The 25,954-nt window shown below is 33.9% G+C and overlaps 1 protein-coding gene across 1 annotated transcript in view; it reads left to right on the top strand.

Moving 5' to 3' along the window:
- LOC150106336 (uncharacterized) overlaps positions 1-25,954 on the top strand; it is a 580,415-nt gene that overhangs the window by 364,673 nt on the left and 189,788 nt on the right. Inside the window, 1 exon segment of the mRNA XM_090393088.1 lies at positions 9,195-9,345. Within this exon segment, the coding sequence (XP_090249214.1) occupies positions 9,195-9,345 (151 nt within the window).

The following is a 25,954-nucleotide window of genomic DNA, read 5'->3' as shown; positions in this document are numbered from 1 at the left end:
TTCATATATTATACGCTATGATACAGATGAGCTCATTTTGAAATGAAGTTTTATAACGGAACTCTTGATTTGTGATATTTGCCAAAATCCAGAAAATGTCTAACGCTTTTACTCATTGAACATCAGATACTTATGAATATTTTCAACATATTTTTTAAGCATTGTCATCCTAAATAGGCAAATGCTGTTTCATATTTAGAAGCAACACGAGTTCTAGAAATAGAACATTTTACGATTGGGTTATATAAAACAATATCGCATGACCAACATCCACACCTTAATATTTTTCATAAAAATGTGAAATGATATAACTATAAATTCAAGTAATTGTATTTAAATCCTGGGTGTTAACTCCATATTTCTCATCCGTCTAGTATGAGTATATACTTTTTAAACAAAAATGGAAAACCCAAAACTGTATAAATACGATTACAATTATATATATATAATTGTGATCGTATTCACGCAAACAGATGTTACACTTAATTAACAATCATAAAAATACAGTGGTCGACGAAAGGATGACATATTTGGTTTAATGTTTTAAAATTAAAAACTTGATAAAAGCATTTAAATAGTCACGTTTTCAGAACACCTGAGTATTAAAAAAAAATAATAAACGTGAAAAAACATTCCATATGTATGCCTTCATACTCCTGCACCGCTTAAAACGACGCACACGCTTGTTAACAACTATGCGATAAAAGGCTTAATTCATGATTGAACATTTTCACGACTCAGTGTCTTGTTGCTTAATGGCGAACATTTGACTCGTGAGGAGCTTTCCCCATAAAAAATAATCACGTGATTTTAAATCGGGGTTTAACTTATGGCAACGGAGCATTTTAGGAAATCTGCGATATGATGACGCTTCAAAATGTCCCATAAAGTTCAAGCAAAGCTTGGTTTGTTGCTTACATTAATTACAGTGTAATTAATGTAATTACTCTGCATAAATGTTTCATTCACAAGCAGAGGAAAAAATTATTTTTTTTTAGCATGTTCAGATATTGTAGTGCGTTTATAGTATTTTAAAGGAAGATGGATCCAGTTTAATTCCCTGAACGGAGAGAGAGCACTACACCCTGATCGTTTACCAAGCAGCGGTATTTCTACAGTGGTTATCAGCGGACCAAAATCAGAATTTGTTTATTCACTACGCCATGCAGCTATACTTGTTCTACACTGTAAATTACATACTATGCAAGGTGTCTTAATATTGTCAGTCTACCAGCGTACGTAGACTCAGGCAATTTGCCACACACACACACAACGGAAGCTTCTGTTCAACAAATTCTTGACTATTTCTGTAGTAAAGTATTCCTACAATGTGCCCGATTTGTATTAAAACGCTTCTAAGTTCAGCATATAACGTGACCATCTTTAAAAAATATGAAAAATATTTCCACAATTAGCTATTGAGATTAAGAAACTTGAATACTCCCACGTACAAAGAATAGTAACTTTTTATTAGAATCATTATTTACAGCATTTCGAATGGCAAAAATATTAACAAGTATTGTGTGTATAAATATGTACATATAAAAATATAACAATACTCTTTTTTTATACTTTTTTATTTCCTAACCAAGGGATACATTAGTTAAAACGTTGAGATAAAATAATAAACACTAACGAAAAGAACAGCAGAAGATGCGCGCGGAAGAACAAGTGGAAGAAGAAAAAGAAAGGAAAAATTCTGGTGGAACGGAAAAATGGAAAAACGAAGTATTATGTCAAAAAATAAATTCTTTCAAAAGGCTCATAAAGCATAGATCAATGGCGATAGAATTTTTTATGATCAGAAAAAAGAGCCATGCAAAAAAAAATAGAAGATACAAACCGAGTTGAATTTATACATAAATTAGTAACAAGAAAATGTTTGTATTAATGTGTGTATTAAGAAAAAATAGAAGAAGCCATGAGGTTTTGTAATAAATGAAGATAATGTTGAGACCATTGGAAGAGAAGGATGATGTGGCAACATTATTTCAGAATTATGTTAAAGACGAAAGCCAAAGAGAAATAAACTGAAATAAATATGTGAGACAGAAAAGGAGAATATGTTTGGCAGAGGTTGAAGAAGCATTAAGGAAGATGAAGAATGTAAAATTCCCTGAGACAGGTGGTTTGCCTGTTGAAATGATCAGAACTTCTGTAATTCGAAATAAAATGGTTGTGTGACATATTTAGACTGATCTGGAGTCTAAATATACCTGATGATTGGACTAAAGGGATTATTGTCCCAAATTTAAAAAGGTTGAAATATGTTATGGAGTAACTGTAGAGAAATAACACCGTGTCTCCGTGCCGAGATTTCTTAAAAGGATAATGGCACAATTAAGCAGAGGAATATCTAAGAGTAGCTTGGTTTTAGAAAAGGGAGGTCAACTGCTATGGTTTTTGTTTTAAGGGGACACTGGCAATTTGGTAAAAGGAAAAGGAGAACAGTTAAGATCAAGAATATATGTTACATGTAAGAGCTGTGGGAAGACTAAATTTGATAATTCGGAGTGGTTTACACCTAATAATGGACAGCGAGCCGGAAGTTTATCGTCATTGCTGTGGCAGCGAAAATGCCCCAGATACGATTAACGACCAGAAAGGAGAAACAGCTGTTTGCAGGTGATGTGATTTAGCATATGCAGAAATGTTAAAGAATAAACCGAACAAATGGAACAGTGTGACACAGTGCTGAGTTACAGATTAATAGCAAGAAAAGTGCGGTCATAGTTTTAAATCAGACAGAAAACGCACGAGTTAACGATCTTAAACTTAATGGGCAAGTCTTGAAGAGTAGTGAGAACCTAAAAGTAATTAGGAAGTGTACTTTCTAGTGGTGGAAGTTTAAATTATAAAATATCAAGAGGATTTCACTGGACTATAGTTTTTTGTAACTATTTTTGCAACCGTGTAAATAGTTAGCTTTTGAGGTGTAAGCTTTTGATTAATAAAAGTTACTTTTTTTACTCATTTTGTCTTATACGCAGATACATGAAGACTAACAAAAGATACATAAGTAGAATACTAGAAATGGAAATAAAAGTCGCGATTTTCTACTTCCAAAACATTAATAATGTTTTGTGACTAGAAAATGTTAATAATTGCTTGTGAACTTCTTGGAGTAGGTTAGAAATATGAGAATTAATTTTAAAAAAATACCAGGAAGAATGTATGAAATGAAAACTGATCGATAAAGATGGAAAAGAGGGCCACGGAAAGTTTTGGGGAAACCAGTTTGGATTAGAAATAAGAATTTGAGCTGGAACAGAACTTATAATGACAGTTCTGTTGGAGCGGTTGTTGATGGTGATGAAAAAGTTACTATTTTTAATTCGTGGTAGTAAGTTTCCAAATATATAGGATTCCATAACCCCACTCTCTCTCTCACACACACTTTTTAATTAAATAAGTTTTATTATTATAAGAGGACTTCAATAAGGACAGAATTCTATGTACTTACTAAGTACATAGAATCTACTTAGTAAGAAAATTATATCTAAAATAGTTTATATCTAATATATCTAAAAAGACCAAATATTAAGATTATTATGCCACTGCACTTCCAATTAAAAATCAGAAAGAAGCGGTCGTTTTTCTGCCAATTTTTTGGGCGAGGGTGATTTGCTGGATCAAATTCTTTTGATCCAGCAAATCAAAATTTGTGCAAACGGCAAAAGTTGCCAACGTCGATACACGCCGTTGGCAACTTTTCTCGGCTGAAAGGAAATAGGCAAAAGATTGTCTAGTGTCTATATTCGGTTGTATTTATATGTGAAACCAAAATTCAAAATCAATTTTGGTGCAATAAACAAAAGACGTGTCGCAGACGTCTTTGTATGTTAAGGGGTTAACATAATCCAATCTATCAAATGTGTTTTTGTTTTAATTGCGTGGCTCTTCCCATTTTGCCAGAGATTCTGCTACCCATATACGAGACTAGCTAACTCACCTTCAGTTGAAAGATGTCTTATAATTTTTACCAATATAACAGCAAAGTCTATTAGAAATGGAGCTGCCTCTGTATCAACCCCAAGTCAAATGATCGAATATGAAAAGTACTGATTAAAATTTAATGTAGAAAGAATACTAACCAAAAACATGCCTGAATATTTTTGAATTGGAACTGATTGCCATATTTGTAGAACTTTCAAATTTGCAAGGATTTTGTATTTTATTTTTATTAATTTTTTTGGTAAAATTAGATAAAATAATTGCTTACACCTATATGCCAAAATATAGGTTTAAGCACACATGCCAAAACTGACGTCTTGTGACAATGAATGGTAATATGAAAAAAAAAAAAATGCCATTATGAAATACATCTTTTTTATGATTGCCTGCAGTTTGTGTGTTTTGATTGTTTCTGATATTACCGTTCTTCTTTAACATTAAAAAACAGTTCATATGACATTTAATTTAGTTTGATTAGCAGAAGGCTATAATTTCTATAGTTGTGCTTAGCATTCACTACGGTTTGATTTAATATATTCAAATAAACAAACTTACCTGGGGGATGAATGCCTTTAAACAACAATTTGCTGTTGATGAACTCTCTCCCCGTCCCCCAAATAATGACTCATCAAAATAAAGGATTCTTTACTCTTCGTTCATTTCTTGCAGTGTTGCTTTTTAGAACCACATCCCTTATGTATTTCACATAATGCACAGTCTCTAGGCTTTCAGATAGCTTGTTAACATTTCATCCCTCTTGATTTGCACCTCCATAAGAGCAATATTGAAAATGCAACGTTTGCCTTTGATTGAAAATTTGAGTTCGAGTTTTGTATAGTTTTTAAATGAAGGCGAATTAATTAGTCTCGTGCAGATGAGTAAGGTTTATCATCCCGTAAACCTGTTTCGAGAATAACTGGCAATTAACAAACATAATGTGGTCTTATTGCTTTAGTGGCTTCTGCCATTTCCAGCTGATATCCCCCCCCCATTTGCTTTTTAATGTGCTCATTAAAAATATTCTGTCAGTAAATTAAAATTTTAAATCATAAATAAAATTTTTATTTATATAATAATAATTGTCGATTTAGTTGTTCCATTATTATAAATCGGAGGACATCAGCAGTTATGCGATGTCATATTGCAGGTCGAGTAATCTCTTATGATAATTCCATACACCAGAGGTGGTTCCGCTTATAAGTACATCAGTTAGTTGAAGGAAAGGAGAAACTTGTTAAGAACTGTACAGCTCTTTAGGAAACGCCTAAAATGGGAGTGAGCGTTCCCAAAGACAGTAGTAAAAGGAATGATGGACGAGGAAGAAAGTTTTGTTCCGAGTTTATATATATATATATATATATATATATATATACTGTTTGTAACTGTTACGCTTGTTTAAACAGATTTAGGAGAGTGAGGGAATTGCCAATGGCAATTCTGATGAACAATGAACATAGAAATACTGTATTTGCAAAAATGCAAGCAGCCGAAACTTTGCTTGAAAGAGTGAATTTTGAGATCATTAATCAAGCTAATTGCTCTCTTTACCGAATCGAATATCTTTAGAAAAAACTTCTGGAGGCACCACTCAAAATGTGAGCAGCGTATTCAGTGGTCGGAAAGATTTGTGTATATAGGGTTAACTTACTTTCTTGACGGCTGCGTAGGCGATATTTGTAATAAAACATTATTTATTCCATTACAAATATCGCCTACGCAACTCTAATTTTTCTTGGTATAAACAATACCAAGAAAAGTAGAGGTAAGCGGTAAATTTCTTTTATCTCCTCCCTTTTTCTTCATATATTGAGTTTTTCAAATAGCAGTTGTCGTGATCTATGATTTTCCGTTTATCCTCTTTGCCAGCTATTCACTTTTAGGGGACATATAATGTACTCCTGGAAGCCGTTTTGGTGTATTCTCAGATTGCCAGAAATGTGGAGAATATTATATTCCAGAGAATTCATAGCTGACATAACGGACACAGAATAATCGAATTTGAGCCTTTCGCACATGTCTAAATATTATATGTTGATTGAAACTTGACATTCAGTGCATTTAACCTTAGGATTATATACTATAATAATTAAAAATTTTATAACTTCTAATTTAAATTCTATTAAAATTATATAAAAAAAAAACATTTGCTCCCAATGAAAGTTCAGTATTCTACCAAACGTCATGAGTCAGAAGCAGCTGTCACCGGTTTCGCAATTTATGAATACGTCAACAAAAAGAAAACCAAACAGATATGGCTCTCCCCAACCGGTAATACATGAAATCAAGGAGATGCCTTCTCCGTCGTATGCTCGTTTGCGCAGTGTTTAGTACACCGAAATAACCATTTATCGCTTTCACTTTGCCATTGTGTTGAATATCTGTTACATTAGTAACAGTCATTTTACAGGAGAGAGACATGAGTCTTAGTTCAGGGATTCAAAATTGGGAAAAGATAAATGAAAACAAATTCAAGTCTCGAATTTGGGATCAGCCCCAATAAAATTTTAAATCAAACTCAAAATACTTATATATGCTTTCAGCATGCTTAATAGTAGTTCGAGTGAATGTATACTTTGTCAGCATATAAAGAATATGCTTATGAGTAATGCCGGAAGGAAGAATCAACAGAAAATATTAATGTTTATTTATACAAGGACGAAACTAGCTATGTGTTTTTATATAAATATAAAATACATACCTGTATATTGTGTTGTTACTTTCCTGCAGTCATATGAATATTAATATCAATTTTCAGCTTGTAATAATACCATGTAGGAGAATTTTAATATTGTCTCATAAGTTCTTGATACGTCACCCCCCCCCCCATCCATCTTTAAGCAATTTGCCACTGTACAGTGTGATTTTCTAAATCAGCTGGTAGAAACATTTTACAGTTAATGACAGATTTTATTAAAATAAAATAAAACGCGGTCTGCAAATAGAGGGAATAAAAAACATTTGAAGATTATGGGCTTTTTTAATACGGCTTAGGATAATGCAGGGGGGGGTAATTAAAAAAAAAACGTTTCCTCCTGCTCAAGGGAACCTACGTTCCTCGTTACTTGATAGACGCTTTACAGTAATGAATGTTAGACATTGCAAATCAGAATACTGAATTTCCATTTGTAAATGCGAATTAGAATGTAGTGTTAGTTAAAACAGCAATGCCACACGTGTAATGTTCCTTTATTATATCTAGTTTTTACTCCTAAACCCCGAACAGCGATCGTCGAAAACAAATATTTTACTGTTGAGGTTTGAAACATGGAGAACGGCAGTTGTCTGCGGTATTCTTGTGTCACTAGAAAACACACTTTTCTTCTGGTGATGACAAAGTTGGAGACCGCCCGTCAATTGATTTTCAAAAAAAATAAGGGCTGAAGAGTGCCACCTACTCCCTCTTGAGGGAAAAAAAAAAGGACAGAGGTCGGTTGTTGTTTTTTTTTCTCATATTTATAACAACGGTTTTTACTTGGAATATACTTTACGTTACGAGTAATGAAAGATAACGACACTAGAATGAAAGAAAAGTCAGCTCCGAAATGAAACTTTTAGTTGAACTACGAGTAAGTATTTATTTGTTGCTTGTACGGAGACCTAATGTTTGCAAAACAGCTTGTGGAATACTGGAACGTTATTTTATTTAAGTATGCCATGTACAGCGTTTTGGGAACTATTAACTGTCTTCTAGATTTCTTTCTTTCCAGATATCTGAAGCGAACTTAAACAAAAAAAAAAAAAGCTTCAGCTTGGTAAATTCATTCAATAAGTATTTAGTGAAAGATATGTTTCAATCCAACAAGTCAAACTACCATTTGACCTAAGGAATCAAATTTCTGAAAATGGCAATGTATGGATCTTCTCCATCTTTAGTACGCAGATGAAGAAGATCCATCTAAAGCAAATAGTGTTTTGAACTTGATAGTTTTCCATGAAGATAAAGTTCAAATAAAAGACGAAAAAAACGGAAGATATCTTATATTATTTTAAACACCACATATTCCACTGCTTGTGAAATACCAAAATGTATTATGGGAAAGATGGAGCAAGATACATAACCTGTGAGTTTCAGAAATTTCGGTTTCTTAGAGCAGACGTTAGTTTATCTTGTTAAAAATATTTTATCTCTCATCATTAAACATCGAGAAAATATGTTTTTCCTTTAATAAATATTGTCTTTTAATGAACATTCATAGTTTTTCTCCCCCCCCCCAAAAAAGGAGTCATTTAATTGTAAATGTATAAGTTAAAGCTTGATATGAACAATTTTCTGCCGCATTCCGTCTCTCTTTGGATATTAAAATATTCATGTAAATATAGACAATGAAATGTAACCCTAAAAGTATTATTGTTATGTACACAAAAATAACTTAAGTGAAAATGAGATCTTGAAAGAAAAATGTGCATTTTAATTATGACTGGGTAGTATTCTTAATAATATATTGTAAGTGTTCTTTCATTCTTTACTTTTATTTTCTTCTCTTGAGTAGAAATTAACTTTTTTTGTGAGATTAGCATAACCTAAAGTACTTAGTTTAATGCGTAGTTTTCGGGATTGCCCAGTAACATATGTCTGATAGATAGCTGGTTTAGAAAGCAATTGAATAACTCGAGCTAATATAATCCAAGTAATGTTGTGAGCCAGTTTGCCCGCATTCCTGGTTGGTGTTAACGCACGCACAACTCGGCGTCCTAGTATAAGCGTCAGTCAGGCATCCAATCGGCCACAGTTTGCTTTCACGGGATCCCCCTTTAACTCTGGCCAGTGCGGTAGTGCTTGTGCATGCGCTCGAAGGTCTTCCCCCACACATGCTTTCACCATGGCAACAGATGTGGGTTTTCGCTTGACAGCATCAACGACGACAGTGCGATGAGAAAGACGGCAACTCCCCGAGTTGACATAGCTCTCTGCTACCGGCCTTAACGTTTGTTGCTAGGCGTACATTGACAGGTTGGCTTACGGGCTGCACAGGAAATGTCTTTGCCTTGTGTGCAGCGTTGTTCCCAGCGAATTCACATCGAAAAAATATGCGATTCTTGCACCCATGGATACAGTGTAGTAGCACATCAATCGGTCTTAGATTTAAAATAATAGGAATAATAATAATAGTAGTAGTAGTAATATAGTGTTGGAGTTTGTGGCCGGCAGCAATGTCGTGACGCTTTGTAGCAGTAGACAAACAAGCCGTGCACTTTGATCGATTGCTGGAGAGTTACTCACGGCAACTGTCTCTCACCAGGTCCACTACAGCACGCGGACCCGCAGCAATCCTGTTCACAGTCACCTGAGTACCAGCCGTCTCACTGCCATTGCAAGAAAGTCGCGTAACCGACCTCTCGTTGATGGGATTGTACGGGATACTCCTCCCACATCTTTGCCTCAGGACAAAGGTCAGTCAATGTCTTCTATGCCAATTATATTTCAGTGGCAACGCCAGTACATTCAATGAATATATGTATCTTAGAGATAGCTAAAAATATTGTGTAATTAATGTTAACCATCTTAAAATATTGTTTTATAATAAAACTAAGATGTTGTGTACATGTATTACAGGAACACCCATATTTTATTTCTTCCAAATATTTATCAAATACTGATGCTTTAATTTTAATGTTTGTATGTTTGATAAATTGCCTGTGAATATAACAAATGAAATATATCAAATAGTTATGGTTTAATAGACCAAACATCTCATTATTTAAGATATTTCAGAATTAAAATGTTACCGAATTTTAACCAAAAGTGATAATTAAGTTAGACACGAAAATGCCACATATCCATGCAGCATGTTATGTTGTCAGTATGTGATTTCATTATTCTTTTCAGTATATTCAGATTGCAACATAATCATTTTTCGTTAATGAATTGAAAAATTGCCAGATGCACTGAAATTTTTGCCTCAATTTTTTTTTTCTAATTAGAGTTGCATTATTTTTTGTTTTTTTAAAACTAATATTTTTATTTCAAAACTGAATTGCTGTTATAAGACAAAAAAGAACAACGTTTACTTTTCTTTTAATTAATTACAGCACTTTACAAACTGCGCTAAATTGGTAATTATTATTAAAATCATATGTATAAGCATATAATTTTTGTGGTGCCATTTTCATGATTATACAGGGATCCTGCAATACTACTCTGTGATCATTTTCTAGATTTATTCTTTGCAATCCATGTCTTCCAACACACACACATAAAAGAGGGGCAGTTTATTTCTTATATATTGGTTGCTGAAAAAACATGCTGAACATGCACAGTTCTGTGGATTTTTAAAATGGTTATCTAGGATTGTTCTGTTTTGTAATCTGTTCACTTTAAATTCTTAAAGGATAACCAAAAATAGCTATTTTCTTGTGTAAATCCCAAACATACTTTTTGTAATTTTTTGGCATAAATTTTTATGATACAATGATGTATCATAAAAAAAAATTCAGGGCCTTTGATGCTCTCATTTTATAGAGTAAAATTTTAGTTAATATTGCAGAAGGTTGTCAACTGTCCTAGGACTCACTTAATCCTTAAGAAAAAATTAGATCTTTTCAATGCATTTCATTGTGATATATCAAATTTAAAAAAAAAGTTCAGAAAATGTTTTTGTGATAAATACTGTTTGTAAATTTTAAAGCTGTTAACTGTTTTCCTAAAATAATATTCAGGGTCATGTTCTCATTGTAGAGATTAACACCATTTTTTTTATTTTATCAAAATTATCTGCTTCTATTGTGTGATATTGATACTCATTTCTTTGTTCTTAATGTATAACTGATTATACTGTTTTGGAAAAAATGTTTGCTTTAAATGTATAGCATTAATTATTTTATTTAAAAAAAAAAAAAAATTTAGATCAGAATGACCAGTTGTGGTCATTCATATATATATGATCACAAAATCAAGAACTGAAGAAAAGAAATCACATTTTCTTATGATGCTTTATACTTATATTTTTAAACAAAACAGGAACACACTATTAATGGACTTAATATTATAGCTATTATCTCATACCACTGCCTATGTTATTTCCCTTTAAGACTCAACATCAATGTACCCAATTCCCCTCACCACTAGCTATAAGAGGAAAAAATCCCTTTACAAACGTACGTCTTTATTGAATTTATTTTTGGCCAACCTCTATACTCCACATTTCTTCATATTCAGCATTTTATAAATCTGATATCATCTTAATTATCTGCTTCCACACACTCCAGATGCAGTCAAATCAAAACCTTTTGGATGAGTGACAGTAACTTCCTTATCCATACTCATCTTTCTTAAAATAGGAGCTATTCTTTTCATTATCTTTACTAGTTCTGTAATATTTCCTATCCCCTGAATTTTTTTGTCCAGTGTCAAACCTATTTCTCATCTCAGTATTATTCTCAACACCTGAGTGTGTTCCACTGGTATGATGTGCAGCTTGCAATCACTTCAGAGTCCACAATGCATATTGAAACATTAAATTGGCACCATTTTCATCTGCTCACACTACTAATCTTAAGTCATTCTGAAGTGATGTCAGTCATTTCTTAGTTTTCTTTCTAATGTTATCATCAGACTATATCCCTCCCCCCCTCTTCAAAATCACCCTTAACATTAATATACAAATTAAGAGCAGTAATCTATTGACTGGTTTCTGTGGCTCACCTTGTTGTGATCTTCGTTTTCTTTGGCTGTTTTCCCCTGTACACTGTTCTATGATATTTGTTATTACTCATTCCCAGACAGCTTAAGTTATGTAGTCACTGCCCATACCTAACACAGCTGTCACTTTATTATAAAATGAAAGTAGAGTACTAAGAAACACTTGAGAAATAATAACTAGCCTGTAACTTGCTATCTCTGTTTGACTGGGTATCAATTTTAACCAGTATTAAATTTTTTAAAGCAATTTATCACTGGAAACATCTATTAAATGATTGTTATATTTTCATTGTAGCGATTAATACCAAATTAAATTTATGTATTCTTTACTCTATATGTTATCAATAATGGTCAGTTCATCCATAATCAGTCAAGAACCTTCTCCCATCTCATTACAATAGCTGGGAAAAAAGGAAGGAAAAACCGTCTGAATTTTTTAAAAATAAAGTAGCTAATAAAAAATACACAAAACATTATTATTATTACCACCCCAAGACCTCATGGAGTCAAAGACTCACCTGGGAGGTCCTTTTATCACACACACAGCTCATCATACCATGTTTTAAACACATTCAAACTCTTTGCAGATACCACATTCTCAGGCAAGGCATTCCAATCATTCACAACTCTGCACGAAAAAAACCTGCCTCTCACTCCCCTACTCACACCCTCTTTATACAGTTTCCAGGGATGACCTCTGGTTCTCCCCTGATCTCCCACTGTTCTCTGTAAAACTTCTCCAGCATTGATCCTATAACAACTCCTTACCAACTTGTAGGTCTCTATCATATCTCCCCTCTTCCTCCTGTCCACCAGACTGCAAATTACATCTTCTCAATCTTTCCTCATATTCGACATTCCAGAGGTCAGAAACTACCTTTGTCAGTCTCCTTTGGACCCTTTCCAACATCTCTTCATCCTTCTGAAAACCTGATGACCAAATCTGGGCACAATAGTCCATGTGTGCCCTAATCAAAGCCTTATACAATGGAACAAGAATCTCCCTACTTCTACACGTCAGTGTCCTCCACATCATTCCCAGAAGCCTTTGTGTTGTCTTCACAATTTTGGCGATGTGTCCCCTAAATTTTAGATCCTTATCCACTATCACCCCCAGATCTCTTATTTCCTCTACTTCCAACAATATATTCTGACCAAGCATAAATTCTGCATCCCATCTTTGTTTTCCAAATTTTAAAACCTTACATTTTGCAACATTGAATGCACATTTCCGTGCCCAATCACTCAATCTATTCAAATCTTCCTGTAAGGCCACAACATCTTCACTACACTTCATGGTTCATTCCAACTTTGCATCATCTGCAAACAACTGAATATCTCCATCGAAATCTTCACCTATATCATTAATATACAAGGTAAACAGTAATGGACCTAAAACAGACCCCTGAGGCACTCCACTAGTGACTTTCCTTTTCCTGGATATTGCTCCCCCATACACGACTTGTTGATACCTATCAGATAGCCAATCTCCAATCCAATGCACCAATCTAATATCCAACCCCATCTGCTCTAGTTTGACTGTCAACCTATCATGAGGTACTCTATTAAAAGCCTTTGCGAAATCCAAGTATATTACTGTGTATCCTTTTCCTCTGTCCAAGGAAGCAGTCACTTTATTGTAACAAGTAAGTAGATTACTAAAACATGACCTCCCTTTAGGAAATCCATGCTGTCCATCAAAGATAATACCATTGTTATCAACCCAACTCTGGATCCTAGTTCTCAAGCTTCTCCAACAACTTAACCACAACACCTGACACACAGATAGGCCTATAGTTTGATGCTTGAGTTCGATAATGTGTGCTAATGATACATTGTTTTGTATCATTAGCACACAATAGAGGTTGCAGAATTATGAGTTAGTGGGATTGTTCATTGTTATGTAATGGTCAAATTATAAACAAGTAACAATTAGTAATCTTATATTATAAAATCAACTCTTCAGCAAAAGGATTATAATTCTGTAATGTGAATTTTGGGGACAAACATTTTAATGCATTGATTACTATTCTTTGACTTTGAATATTTCATAACTTTTTTGAAAGGAAATAACTTTAGTGGGTAAAAGATATCAAACTTTTAAATCATTTTGCAGATTGTAATTTCTGTATACATTAAAGTGTATTACTAAAATAAAGCTGTGATTAGATTTAAATACATGCTTTCAGCTTATCAAATTTGTATAAACAGAATAAGTGCATTGCAAAAGCAGTATGTTATGGCAGATGAGCACAGCTCTTTCTGAATTTTTCAACCCATTTCAGTTTAAGATGCAGTTATATTTGAAAGAGATAAAATAATAGATTTAAATTGATGTATTAAAAGAAATCGTTTTTAATCTTTTGTTATCTTCCAAGACAATTATTACTCTTAATTTTCACAGTAAGTTGAATTTAAATGACAATTGAAATTAATTTTTATTTTTTACTGAAAATATTCTAGTGGTTTATGCTTCAAGATGACTCTTCAAAAAATAATCATGACAGTTGATTCCAACAAAAGAAAGAAGGTGACTGATAATATGAAATTACAATTAAATACATCAGACATTTCAAACTGAGTGTAACAGTCCATCACTGATACAATACAATAGACAAATTCAAAAAAAGGTAGGACATACAGCAATGGATTTCATGTTCATGGCAAGAGATGAAGGTTTGAACTAACATCCGACTAGTTTATACCGGAATAGTGACATAATGTTGTTAAAAATTTACTTACATTTATTGAGAATTAAAAACTGCTCATACTTTTGGTAAGAAGAAACAACTATTCCTATTTAGAGTAGATCAACACATAAGACTTTGCAGCCTTCTTTAAATAAACATTCATATTTAAAATGGCTTATATGGATTTAAGCATGCTATGTGTACTGGACTTATGAGATTTCCAGTGACAGATATAGTATTGGCAATCTTGAAGTCTTTTCTCTGTTGAGCAACCAGTTTGTTTATAAAAAAATGGGCATTCTCAAGACATTTAGTAAACTTGTAGCAAAGACTGGTAAAATTATCTTTTGTGGATTTTAAAAAACAGTGTGTTGATAGGGAAAAACTTTATATTTCTTCAAGATTCAAGCAATTGGTTTTTAGATACCAAAGATATAGGAACATCAACACCTTACTCAACATAGCTCATGATATTTATTTTCTAATTTATGTTTACAGCAAGAATTGAGCACTATTAAATGGGTCATGAAATTAAATAGGTTTAACACATTATAGACTCCTGCATTCTGATCTCTTATAACTTCACTATTGAACATAAGTTCTCTGTCTCTGGTATCTCCAAACCAATCACTAGAATTCTGAATGGTTTGACAGTTTAGGTTTTCCAACTACCAAAGATAAACTTTCATCATCATCTCTGATTTGGTTTTGTATTTTGGACAGACTGGCAATTTAAGTATAGAAGAGACTTCAGTACTATGCTTAATCCATTGAAACATTTAAATATGAACATTTGTTTAAAGATAGCTCCAGGACCTTACTGCATTGAATAAATCTAAATAAGGTAATTGTCTCATGTTACCAGAAGTCTGAGAAATTAATTTTCAGTAACCATAATTTTTTTTTTCTTAATAACATTGTCACTGTTCAGGTATAAACTAGTCATATTCATGCCAGCTTGTCATGAATATGAACTCCTCTGTTGTATATTTCACGTTTTTTAATTTGTTTATTGTACATCACTGATGGATTTTTAGGTGCAGTCCAAAATATCATAACATATTTTATGATAATTTCATATTATTAATAAGCCTTCTCCTCATGTATACATTTCTTGTAGTTTCACTTATGTTTCAGTTGCTACCCATGATCAGATTTTTTTATCCCCATGATTCTGTACTATACATTTTAATCATTTCTTTTATTTGTCTGGATTAACCTTCCATATCAGTAGCACAGCAGTGTAAGGAAGTTGTTCATTTGTGGACAATGAACCTTTTTCATGGTTATTTTCTATGTTGGACATATTTCAAGAAATCATGATCAGGGAGGGATTCAGATTTTGTCTTTGGTCCTGGAAGCACAACATGCTCTCTAGATCATTGTTCCACGTAATCAAAGTTCCTGATGTGTCTTCATCTGTTGCTACACAGCTTTTTAAAGTCATATTTCTCAATTACCATAATTGCTTTAAAAAGAAATGCCTTTTTATTATTGCTATGTGAAGAACAAGTTAAAGAAATACTTAATGATTTCACTTCATACTCCTGCACATACATACTGAATCACTTTCATATATCTACATATTACTGCTCAGAGTTTTTATTTGAACAAAATATGCATTCAACTTTTCACCAAGAATTAAAAATCAGTAACTCTTTATTTGCTGTTTTTGAAAACTTGAGTTGAAAATAAAATTAGCAAAATTTTATTTTTAATGACATTTAATAAATAAAGATTGTGAAAGAAATAAATGCTGATTTTTGCCATGTAACTATTACTGTATCAAAGTAGGGAAAAAAACTGCAGCATTAAACTGATGGCAGTTTGTAACTGACGAGTACATAAGAGATTTCTGTTGATCATGTTTTCACTACTGGTCTAGATTCATATTTCTCAGCCTCCAATGAACTGGGAAACATTTGCTGGCTGTTCTTACATTATATTATGTGGAATGTTCTAAAAAAAAATGCAATATTACTTTATTATTATCTGAGACACCAAGGGAGGCCGTAAATTACCCAACCCAGCTATCATACCTTCCCTTGAATTCATTTACACTAGATGCACTCACTACCCATAAGGGCAAATTATTCCACTCACTCACTGCTCTCTGGGAGAAAAACCTAGCTCTTAACCCTTTCTTGACTGAGAACAACCTTAACTTCCATGGATGCCCCCGTGTTCTCTCCCCACCTTCCATATAAGGAAAAATTTCATCATTTGAAATGCTATAACACTCATTCAAAAGTTTACAGACCTCTATCATATCACCTCTCTTTCTTCTGTTAACCAGAGTCTGTAATCCACATGCTCACAATCTGTCCTCATAATCCCATAATCCGGATATAATCTTTGTAACTCTTCTTTGCACCCTTTCCACAGCTTCTTTATCCCCTTGGAACCCGGGAGTCCAAATCTGCACACAGTAATCCAAGTGTGGTCTTATCAAAGCCTTATAAAGAGGCAAAATTACTTCCTTATCCTTACATGTCAAGATTCGCTTCAACATAGCAATTATCCTCTGAGTTGTATTTGCAATAACTTTAAATTCTTATCCACCAATACACCAAGATCTCTTGCCTCATCAGTTTCTTGTAGCATAACCCCACTAATATAATATGCCGCTGGAACTCTAATCACGCCAACGTGCATAATTTTACACTTACTAACATTAAACTGACAGCCATTTTCGTTTGCCCAGATTTTCAGTCTATTCAAATCATTTTGTAATTGCTGAATATCAGTAGCATCCCTGATTGTCCTGCCTATCTTCGCATCATCAGTAAACAATTGGAAATCTGATGATAGACCCTGCTTGATGTCATTAATGTATAGATTGAACAATAATGGCCCAAGGACTGAATCCTGAGGTACACCACTGGTTACCTTAAATCTGGCAGATTCACACCCACTGTATATCACTTTTTGATATCTGTCTGTCAACCATCCCCTGATCCAAGTCAATAGATTATGTTCCGATCCCATATTCTCCAGTTTACACAACAGTCTATCATGTGGTATCCTATCAAATGCCTTAGAAAAATCCAACATTATCACAGTGTGTCCATTTCTTTTATCCAACTTGGCCGTAACATTGTTATAAAATATGAGCAAATTGCTAAAACATGACCTTCCTTTAGTAAACCCATGCCGTTCCTTGCAGAGTATAGAATGCTTGTCTACCCATTTCTGTATGCGAGTTCTTACCAACTTCTCTAAAATCTTCACTACCACACCAGAGATATTAATAGGTCAGTAGTTAGACACATCGGTTTTTGCACCACCCTTGTGCAATGGAACTAACATACATTCCTGAACTGAGACTCAAGTTATACAAATGTGTGAAATGCCTAGCCAATTCAGCTGAACATTCCTTTAACAAACGGACAGATATTCCATCTGTCCCTATTGACAAATTCTTATCTAGTTATGCAAAAGCTATGAACTTGAAGACAATTTCAATTGTTATGTACACCAGATAACCATTTTCATGATCTTTGTTATTTTTTTGGGAGATAATGATTAAATTTAAGGCAAGTTGATTTATCTCAACAGAAATAAGTCAGATCACGTGTTTGAGATATGCTGCTTCCACATTCTTAACTTTACCTCTGTGCTTGAAACATGTCTGCCCAAAGCCAATGATGATAACATTGGTTTTGAACAGACATGTTTAATCTCTCACACTGGAATAATCAAACATCAGAATGCATATCATTATAGACGGTTTCAACATTTAATAACATGCAGAGCTCTGATTATGGGTTTACAACTCACAGGTGTCCTGAGGGTTAGATAATCTGGAAGTTTTGCTTTTAGAGATTAAACACTGAATTTTTTCAAGCCACTTCAGGCCCCAAAACAGTGGTGATTTCCACCAGGCAATGATCATCTCCCATGTAATCATAAATATTCACACCTATATCCTATTTTATGGCTGGAGAGTAGCAACATTATCTACATGGCTAACCAACTTTGTTCCAATTTATATTACTATTATGCTAACCAGAGGGACTCCGAGAAGTTGGACTCATCAAGAGAGGCCACATAAGCTATCATACTTTAAAAAAAAAAATATTCACACTGCTTGCACCCATGACTTCTGAAGGCAATCGATCCAATTACACATTGCTGTGAGAAAGAAAAATCGAGCTGTTACCTCTTCCCTGATTGCATTCGCTCTCAACTTCCATAGATGCCCTCATGTTCTTTTCCTACCTTCTATAAAATGAAAAATTCCATCGATCAGTATCCTGTATAACCTTTTCAAAAGTTTAAAAGGTATCACTTCTTTCTCCTGTTCACTAGTGTTTGCATCACAAATTCTCCATCTGAATGCACATAATCTACATTCCACAGTACAATATCATCATTAACATTCCACTCTCCTTTGCACGTTTTCCACTGTATCTGCATCACCTTGGAAACAAAGAGAGAGACCCAATGTGCACAATAGTCCAGGTGAAGTAATATCAAGGCTATATAGAGAGGCAAAATGGCTCATTTATCCTTACGTGTGTATTCATTTCAGCATTGCAATTATCCTCTGCATTGTATTTGTAATTTTTGCTATGTCAGTGTAATAAAAGTTTCATTTCCTTGTCAAACAAGACAGGTGACATGTTTCCATGTGTTTCTGCTTTGTGTAAAGAATATCATCATTCAATGTGCATGCACATTGAATGATGATGATGAATAAAAAGTAATTATATCAGATAGACACTAGCTATTTATGATTTTATATATATAATTAACTTGATGCCATAAAAAGGCAAAACAAATGAATTATTAAAACTGACTGATAAAACATACTGATATTTCAGTATACAGTGTAAAGCTACATAACTTGTTTTGGGAGTGTGATATGAAACAGAGCTGGTTATTTATTGAGAGTTACAAATGAAGTCTAAGAGTGCACAGTGTAATTGTATAAAGGTGGTGGTAGTAAAATGGAAGCACTAAACAGAGTGCAGTTGCATTTCTTCAGTGAATAGATATATGGGGTGAAATAATTTATGGTTAGTCAGCTTGAGTTTGATTATGATTTGTCTTGTTTTAGTAATTTGATCGGATTTTCTAATCAAGTATAACATGAAGGATGAGTGGAATTGCACATACTGTTTTTTTTTTAGATTACCCAAAAGTATTTGGCAGATTGCCATGTGAGAAGCCGATATTTAAGTTGCAGCAAATGGGTTTAGATATTTGACAAGTAGAGTGGACTGACAATGTGACAGATATTAAAGAATTCCATAGTGGAGCATTATCAAGGCCGAAGATAAGATTCAATACTGGAAAATTATTAGGAGTCATATGTACTGGCTCTTCAGTATATCTGAATAGGCTGAAAAAGTGGGCAAATGAGCTGGTACATTGGTGGAAGAGCAGAGGGATTTTACTATAACACATAAGGAGCTGAAGTTCAGGGGATCCATTGCAAAGATGACAAAAAAGAGCTTCAAAAGTGAAAAGGATATTGACTAGCAGAGACAAGAATGTGGTTTTTCCATTGCATTGTATGAGGTCCTGATTAGATCACACATCAAATATTCTGCATAGACCAGGTCACATACATTTCAAGAGGATAAGAAAAATTTTTAAAGGGTACAAAAGCAAATAACCATGTTGATAACGTGATAGATTCGGGATATTATATGTCGAGCGCAGTGAAACTCAAAACTCTACAGATAATACAATATATATATATATATATAAATTTGTAGAGATAATTGTATTATCTGTAGCATAGTTCGCCGTTTGTGCAAAAGAAACCTTTACTGTCGTAATGAATTAAGAAGGTTCCATCCTTCCTAATTTATGAAATACTTTTCTGGAAATGTGGTGTGTGGTACAAGAAGGCCGTTTTAATTTTTTCCCCTCTCCTGTGTTTTATGTTCATGTAACAGTCCAACTGAGCTTTGTAATTTATTATCTTATAATATCTCATCTATAGTAATCTTTCATTTCTAAGCCTTATCAAACTCAGGTGAGTAATTTTATGGCACGTTCTCTGTGTGCTCTCGTAGAGTTTGGACTTCGTCACTAACGTGTCGTACATCGACCGTACATTTTGTAAGAAAGCTTGATGCTGCATTCCGAACTATGTGGTAGACCCTGTTTAGAACAGGCTTTCCTTGTTATTTCTTAGAAGCGTCACGTTGCATTTTTCCTTAAGTGGATAAAAATGCCAGTGGAGTTTGAAATGTATTTAACCGTGAAAGGTCATATCAAATTACTTATCACTGTGGTACAAAAGTATATTTGTTGTAGCATCTAAGTTATTCCACATGCCGGAAAGAACTAGAAAAATAATCTCAAAATGCCAAATCTGATTTTTGACCCATTCTGGATTCTCCCAGTCACCAAACCTTACCTTCTGACTTTTGATTAAAAATAAAAAAAATTACGCGATACCTCTAAGGACTCATCGCGGCTGGACTTTACACATAACTATTGTTTACACTGCTTAATACTTTATACTCTGTGTATTTAAATCCTTACGACTGTTAAATTCTTAGTAAAACTACTATAAACCTGAACTTTGCTTCCAAAAGTAATGCAAGTGATAAAACAGAACTATATGTACTCGTTCACCAGCGTAGCGCTTAAAAAATAATGCTATTCAGCTTTGAATTAATGTAATCAACATGCGAATACTATCACAACACGCTGTGACATGCACGACAACGTGCGGCGACGTTTTATCGTCCACTTGTGTTGTGGTACTGCTCAACAAGAATTCATATTTTTATATGAATTATTTATATCACTGCTACCCGAGTATAATTTTTGCATAGTAGAGAGAGAGAGGACCGAAAGCTCATCTGGCCCAACACTCAGGGATCCATAAGAAAAACTTGTTTCGGAGACCATATAACTGCAATACGCCCCACTGTATCAGTACTTAATTTCAAGATCAGACACGAAGTGAGTGTCTTTTTAATCGGTCCCTTTCACAGGGCCGTCGTAACCCACTAAGTCACTAGCAATGCTTTACCAGCAAAAACTACAGAATTGTCTCAAACTATTAAAATAAATAAAATCAACATTTTCTTGAATTTAGGGGAAGCAAAATAGTGATTGCCTACGGCAGTGGTCGCCAAAGGGGGTCTATATAACATTGTTAGGGGTCGACAGAAAAATATGACATCATTATATGGGTAATCTTTAATTCGGTTAACTTGGATTACCTCCATGACAAAAGATATGGAGGTAATGACAACGCAATTAAGAGTGAATCGTGGGATCAGTACCTCCATCTTACAGGTCCATGAATAGGACCTGTAAGATGGAGTAAGGTCATGAAAATAGTTACTGAGGCCAATCAAGTAGGCCAAAATGACGTATTTACCAATAAACGGATGTTGATGGTTCCTGCCGGCCGGTGCAGTGAGAGCGAGATTGCAACACGTGCGTCGTTCTTATTTACTGATACAAATATTCGATCCCAGTCTCATTTTTGCGCATCGACATACAAGTGAGCGTTAATGTTCTAAAATTCATCAACATATTATAATTCAATCGTTATTCATTCACGAACTAAACTTCTCTATGTTGAAGAGTTGAGCAGCGCTGGTAGTAATACCAGTGATAGTAATATAATAATATATACTATATTATACATACAATAAACACTGTAACTATAAAATAAACAATCTAAAAACTCACAAGCGTCTTTTTTTGCTTGTCCTATTATAATTACGTAATAGTAAAATATAGGGGGTCGATAAAAAGTCAAGAACTCTTGAAGGGCAAATAACTTTGGCAACCCCTGGCCCTACGGCTTAATACTCTACGTTTTCACATTTCTCGTAAATGAACCATTTCCATCCAGTACTTTTTTCCTCCATTAAATGGATATTGTACCAGCATCCGTTAATACTATTGCTCAATGATATTAATGTTTAGTTCAGAATATCGATATACGGAATCTAAGCAGCATATATTTAAAATTGTAACTCCAACATATTTGTGATACTATGAATAATTATGATGTTGATAATTTGGTGATAAATGGTCTAATCGGAATTAAATTTTGTAAAAAGCTGCAGTTATATCTGTATTTTGTGCATTGCGAGAAAAGAGCAAGTGATTGTAGTTGCAATTTTTTTTATTACATTACATGATATACAATGAAACATTTCCGATTTCAGTATTTTAGTGTGATCTGTTCTTGAAGTACTTTTATAATATAAAACAACAAAAGGTGTTCATAATCTAATTTTCTTGTTTCTGCTTTTCCTTAAATAGTAATAACGTGTGCCCAAATACTTGTGGCATTCTCTTACTTTTAACTCTAGTTGTCTGTTTTGCTTGGCCGAGAAAAGCACTTTCGTTAACGCTAAAAGTAGAAACACAGTAAATATTTATCTCTACCATCCTCCTGCTTCCTCGTGAAGCGCACGTGACATGTTATTCTGCAGTCTCGCTTAGCTGTTGTAACTGCCGGTGTAGGTCATCAAACTTCAGGTTTGCACTGCGGAGGTGAGACCACCAATAAGTTTTAGCAGTAGCGAAATTGGAACAAATACTTAGAATATGCGTATTATTGATCATACACAATAATTTGAGCCACAGCAGATGTTCATTAATTCTTCTGAAGACTTTAAGGTTACCGTTTGCTTACATTTAGTCATTGTAGTGATAACGAAAGAAGTTGTTCAGTAACTTTTTTTTTTATTTGGCAAAATTCGTAATCGTTTTACTCCTCTCTCCAATTTTATATAAGTTTTCTTATATTGTGAACTTTTACTGGCAAGGAAGCCCAAATGCTAATGAGATTTCTAATAATGCCCCCCCCCCTTTTTTTTTTTAATTTCTTAACTGTTACCAGTTTCTCCGCATTTTCTTAGAACTCCCTCATTTCATAAAGTATCATAACTGTCGCATAGATGCAGTATTCTCCCCCCCCCCCGACTAATGTTTTATGACAAAATAATCACTGTCACATATGATCACAAATCAATTGCTACATACTAGGTAGCAATTGACAGGTCTCAAAAATAATAGCTGGATTGTAAAAATTTCCTCATCATAGTCTTAATGCTAAATAGAGATATAGATCTTATGATGTGTTTCGGTATCATTTTTGATCTAGTAGCTTCTTTTGATCATATCCACACTTGAGTGGCCTCCACAGAGCCCTGATATCATCTCTGTTGAATATCTGTGGGATGAACTGGAGTGTGAAGTGATGTCAAGGGATGGCTACCCCACAACAGACCAGGACCTTATTATATGCCTACAGGAAGAAAGGTCCAAAATTCCCATTGATTGCTATTGTACACTTGCAGAAAGTGTGCCCTCTAGACATAGAATCTGTTATGCTAATTTCACTAACTTACCAACAGGTTTATTATTCAAAGTTGACACCAGTCTCTCTCTCTCTCCCTCGATATGTATAGTCTGTATTCTTATTTATGTCCCCAGCTTCATCTCCATTCTGATTTGCTCCAGTTTATACAGGAGAGTTCTGTGTGATATCCTTTCAGGTGTCTTTGAAAAGGAGGCCAGCAGTATCATATTATAGTCCTGTATCCAACTCACCTGTCACTTTATTATTATTATAAGTGAGTAAATTACTAAAGCAAGATGTACACTTCACAAGGTTGTGCTTCCCATCCCTTCATAGAGTATCACATTCCTTTTTTATCCATTTTCAGAGTTGGACATTAAACAACTTTTCCAAAAGACTTCAACCACTGTTTGTATCATTCTCCCTTATTTAATGGAACTGTCTCATTTTCCTTTTATTCTCTTGGTACATTACCGATGCTTGAGACTTAACCCTAGTCCCTACTCAAAATTTGTTCTCTTGAACATTTCCATAAGACATAACTGATATACCATCGAATCTCATGACCATATTTGAATTGAGATTTTGTAATATCCTAAGCATCTCCAGTTTCTTTACTTCAGTTATTATGCTAATCAGAGCCTCCATATCTCAGTTGGTATAGACAAATCCCTTTGAATGGAAAGACCTCAGTTATAATCCTATCTAGAATGCAAAGAACCTTTATCAGGCTTTTCAACTGAAAGTGAGTTATCCAGTCTCATATGGAGGTGGAAGGGATTTTCCTCCTGGAAACTCAGATTTTTCATCCCACAATCAGCCAGTAGAACACATGCAGTTTACAGACAAAGAATACTTATAGGCATAAAGCTAACCACCTTATCCTGGAGTTATGGTTACGAAATCCAAGGATACTTCAAAGGTCATGGGTGCTTAGGTGCCTGTTAGAGCCACTGATGATGTTGATATCAATCACTGCATTTTCTACCCAGGTGATGCATCTTTCGAAAGATGCATCACCTAGGTTCATCAAATTCAACATTCTTGAATTTCCAAGTCTCCTTGTATCACAATTATCACCCATGATAATTATTCTTCTTGTGATCATTGAACTAATTTGCTGAAATGTCTCCCTCACATCATTTTTTTAATAATATAAGGAGTAATAATATTTTATATTTGAATATTAGAATTAATTTGAGATGAAATATACATAATTTCACTTTAAAATGTTAGCATATTATAGAAAAATCTCTAATAAAATATTAGAGAGAAAATAATCAATCATAAAAATGAAATGACAATACTTTGTTGTGTACAAGTTGGAACTACAAAAATTGATGGTCTGGTTTATGCATACCAGTAGTATATATGCATGTATTGCCATTACCACCACCTGTGTAAGGCAGAACAACCTGCCCTGAGGTACAAAGATTTGCAGTAGTTTATGCAGAAATGTAGTAAATAACTATAAATAAAGGATTTTTATTTTACAGATCAATATTATTACTTTATTAGTGATGTTTGTCATCTGATTTATCATGTATTATTTTGGAAGAAGTAAACTTGAATTCTGTCTCAGTAGCATGCTTGGTAAAAGCCACTTATTAACTGTACAGATTGCAGGTTCATATCCTTCATAAAACATGGATATTTGTAAGATACAAACTCATCTGTTCTGGATGCGTTTGTATAATAGCTTTTTAAGTTTATGCCACATATATATAAAAATTATTAAAATTTAAAAATTAAAAAGGCATTTTTAAATTTGAGAGGTATTACCATTAATATTTTTCCTGGGAAATATACCTAGTTAGGGCACTTAAAAAATTCTCACATAAGCCAAATATTGAGAAAGTATGAAGTAATCTGCAGTTCTGAAACATATCTAGTTTACCATCTTTTTGATGTTATTGCTAATCTGTTCTTGTGTTGTTGGAGTTTCAGAGAAGTGTTTAAATTCTCAACAACAGTAATAAGTCAAGTAGCTGCTTCAAACTGACCTCCAAGTTCCTCAGTACTCGCACAATAATTTTATTTATTTTTGCTTATGTACAAGATATTTTTATGAGGTAACACTTATTCTTTAGATACGAAGTGTTGTAGTGACGGTGGATCTTTTCCTTCCTTCAGCCCTCTCCCTATTTTGAACCGATTCTGCTGAAATTCTCAGAGGACCTTAAACATTGCATGAAACTACTATATTCCAACTTTAGCCATTCGAGAAAACGATGTGACCTTTAGCAAAGCAGAAAAGGAACATGCTGTTTTGGCTTTTCTTTGCTGCACTCAGAGATGTTCTAGTTAATCAGTTTTGTATCAAACACTTTAAATCTTGCACATTCTGTCCTGCTGAATGCTTCAATCGAATAT

This window comes from Typopeltis vanoorti, chromosome 5, assembly GCF_054136105.1.
Source record: "Typopeltis vanoorti isolate ZY-2024b chromosome 5, IOZ_Tvanoo_1.0, whole genome shotgun sequence".
Taxonomy (NCBI): Eukaryota; Metazoa; Arthropoda; class Arachnida; order Uropygi; family Thelyphonidae; genus Typopeltis; species Typopeltis vanoorti.
Note: the sequence above shows the minus strand (reverse complement) of the source record. Positions and strands in the feature narration are given on the sequence as shown.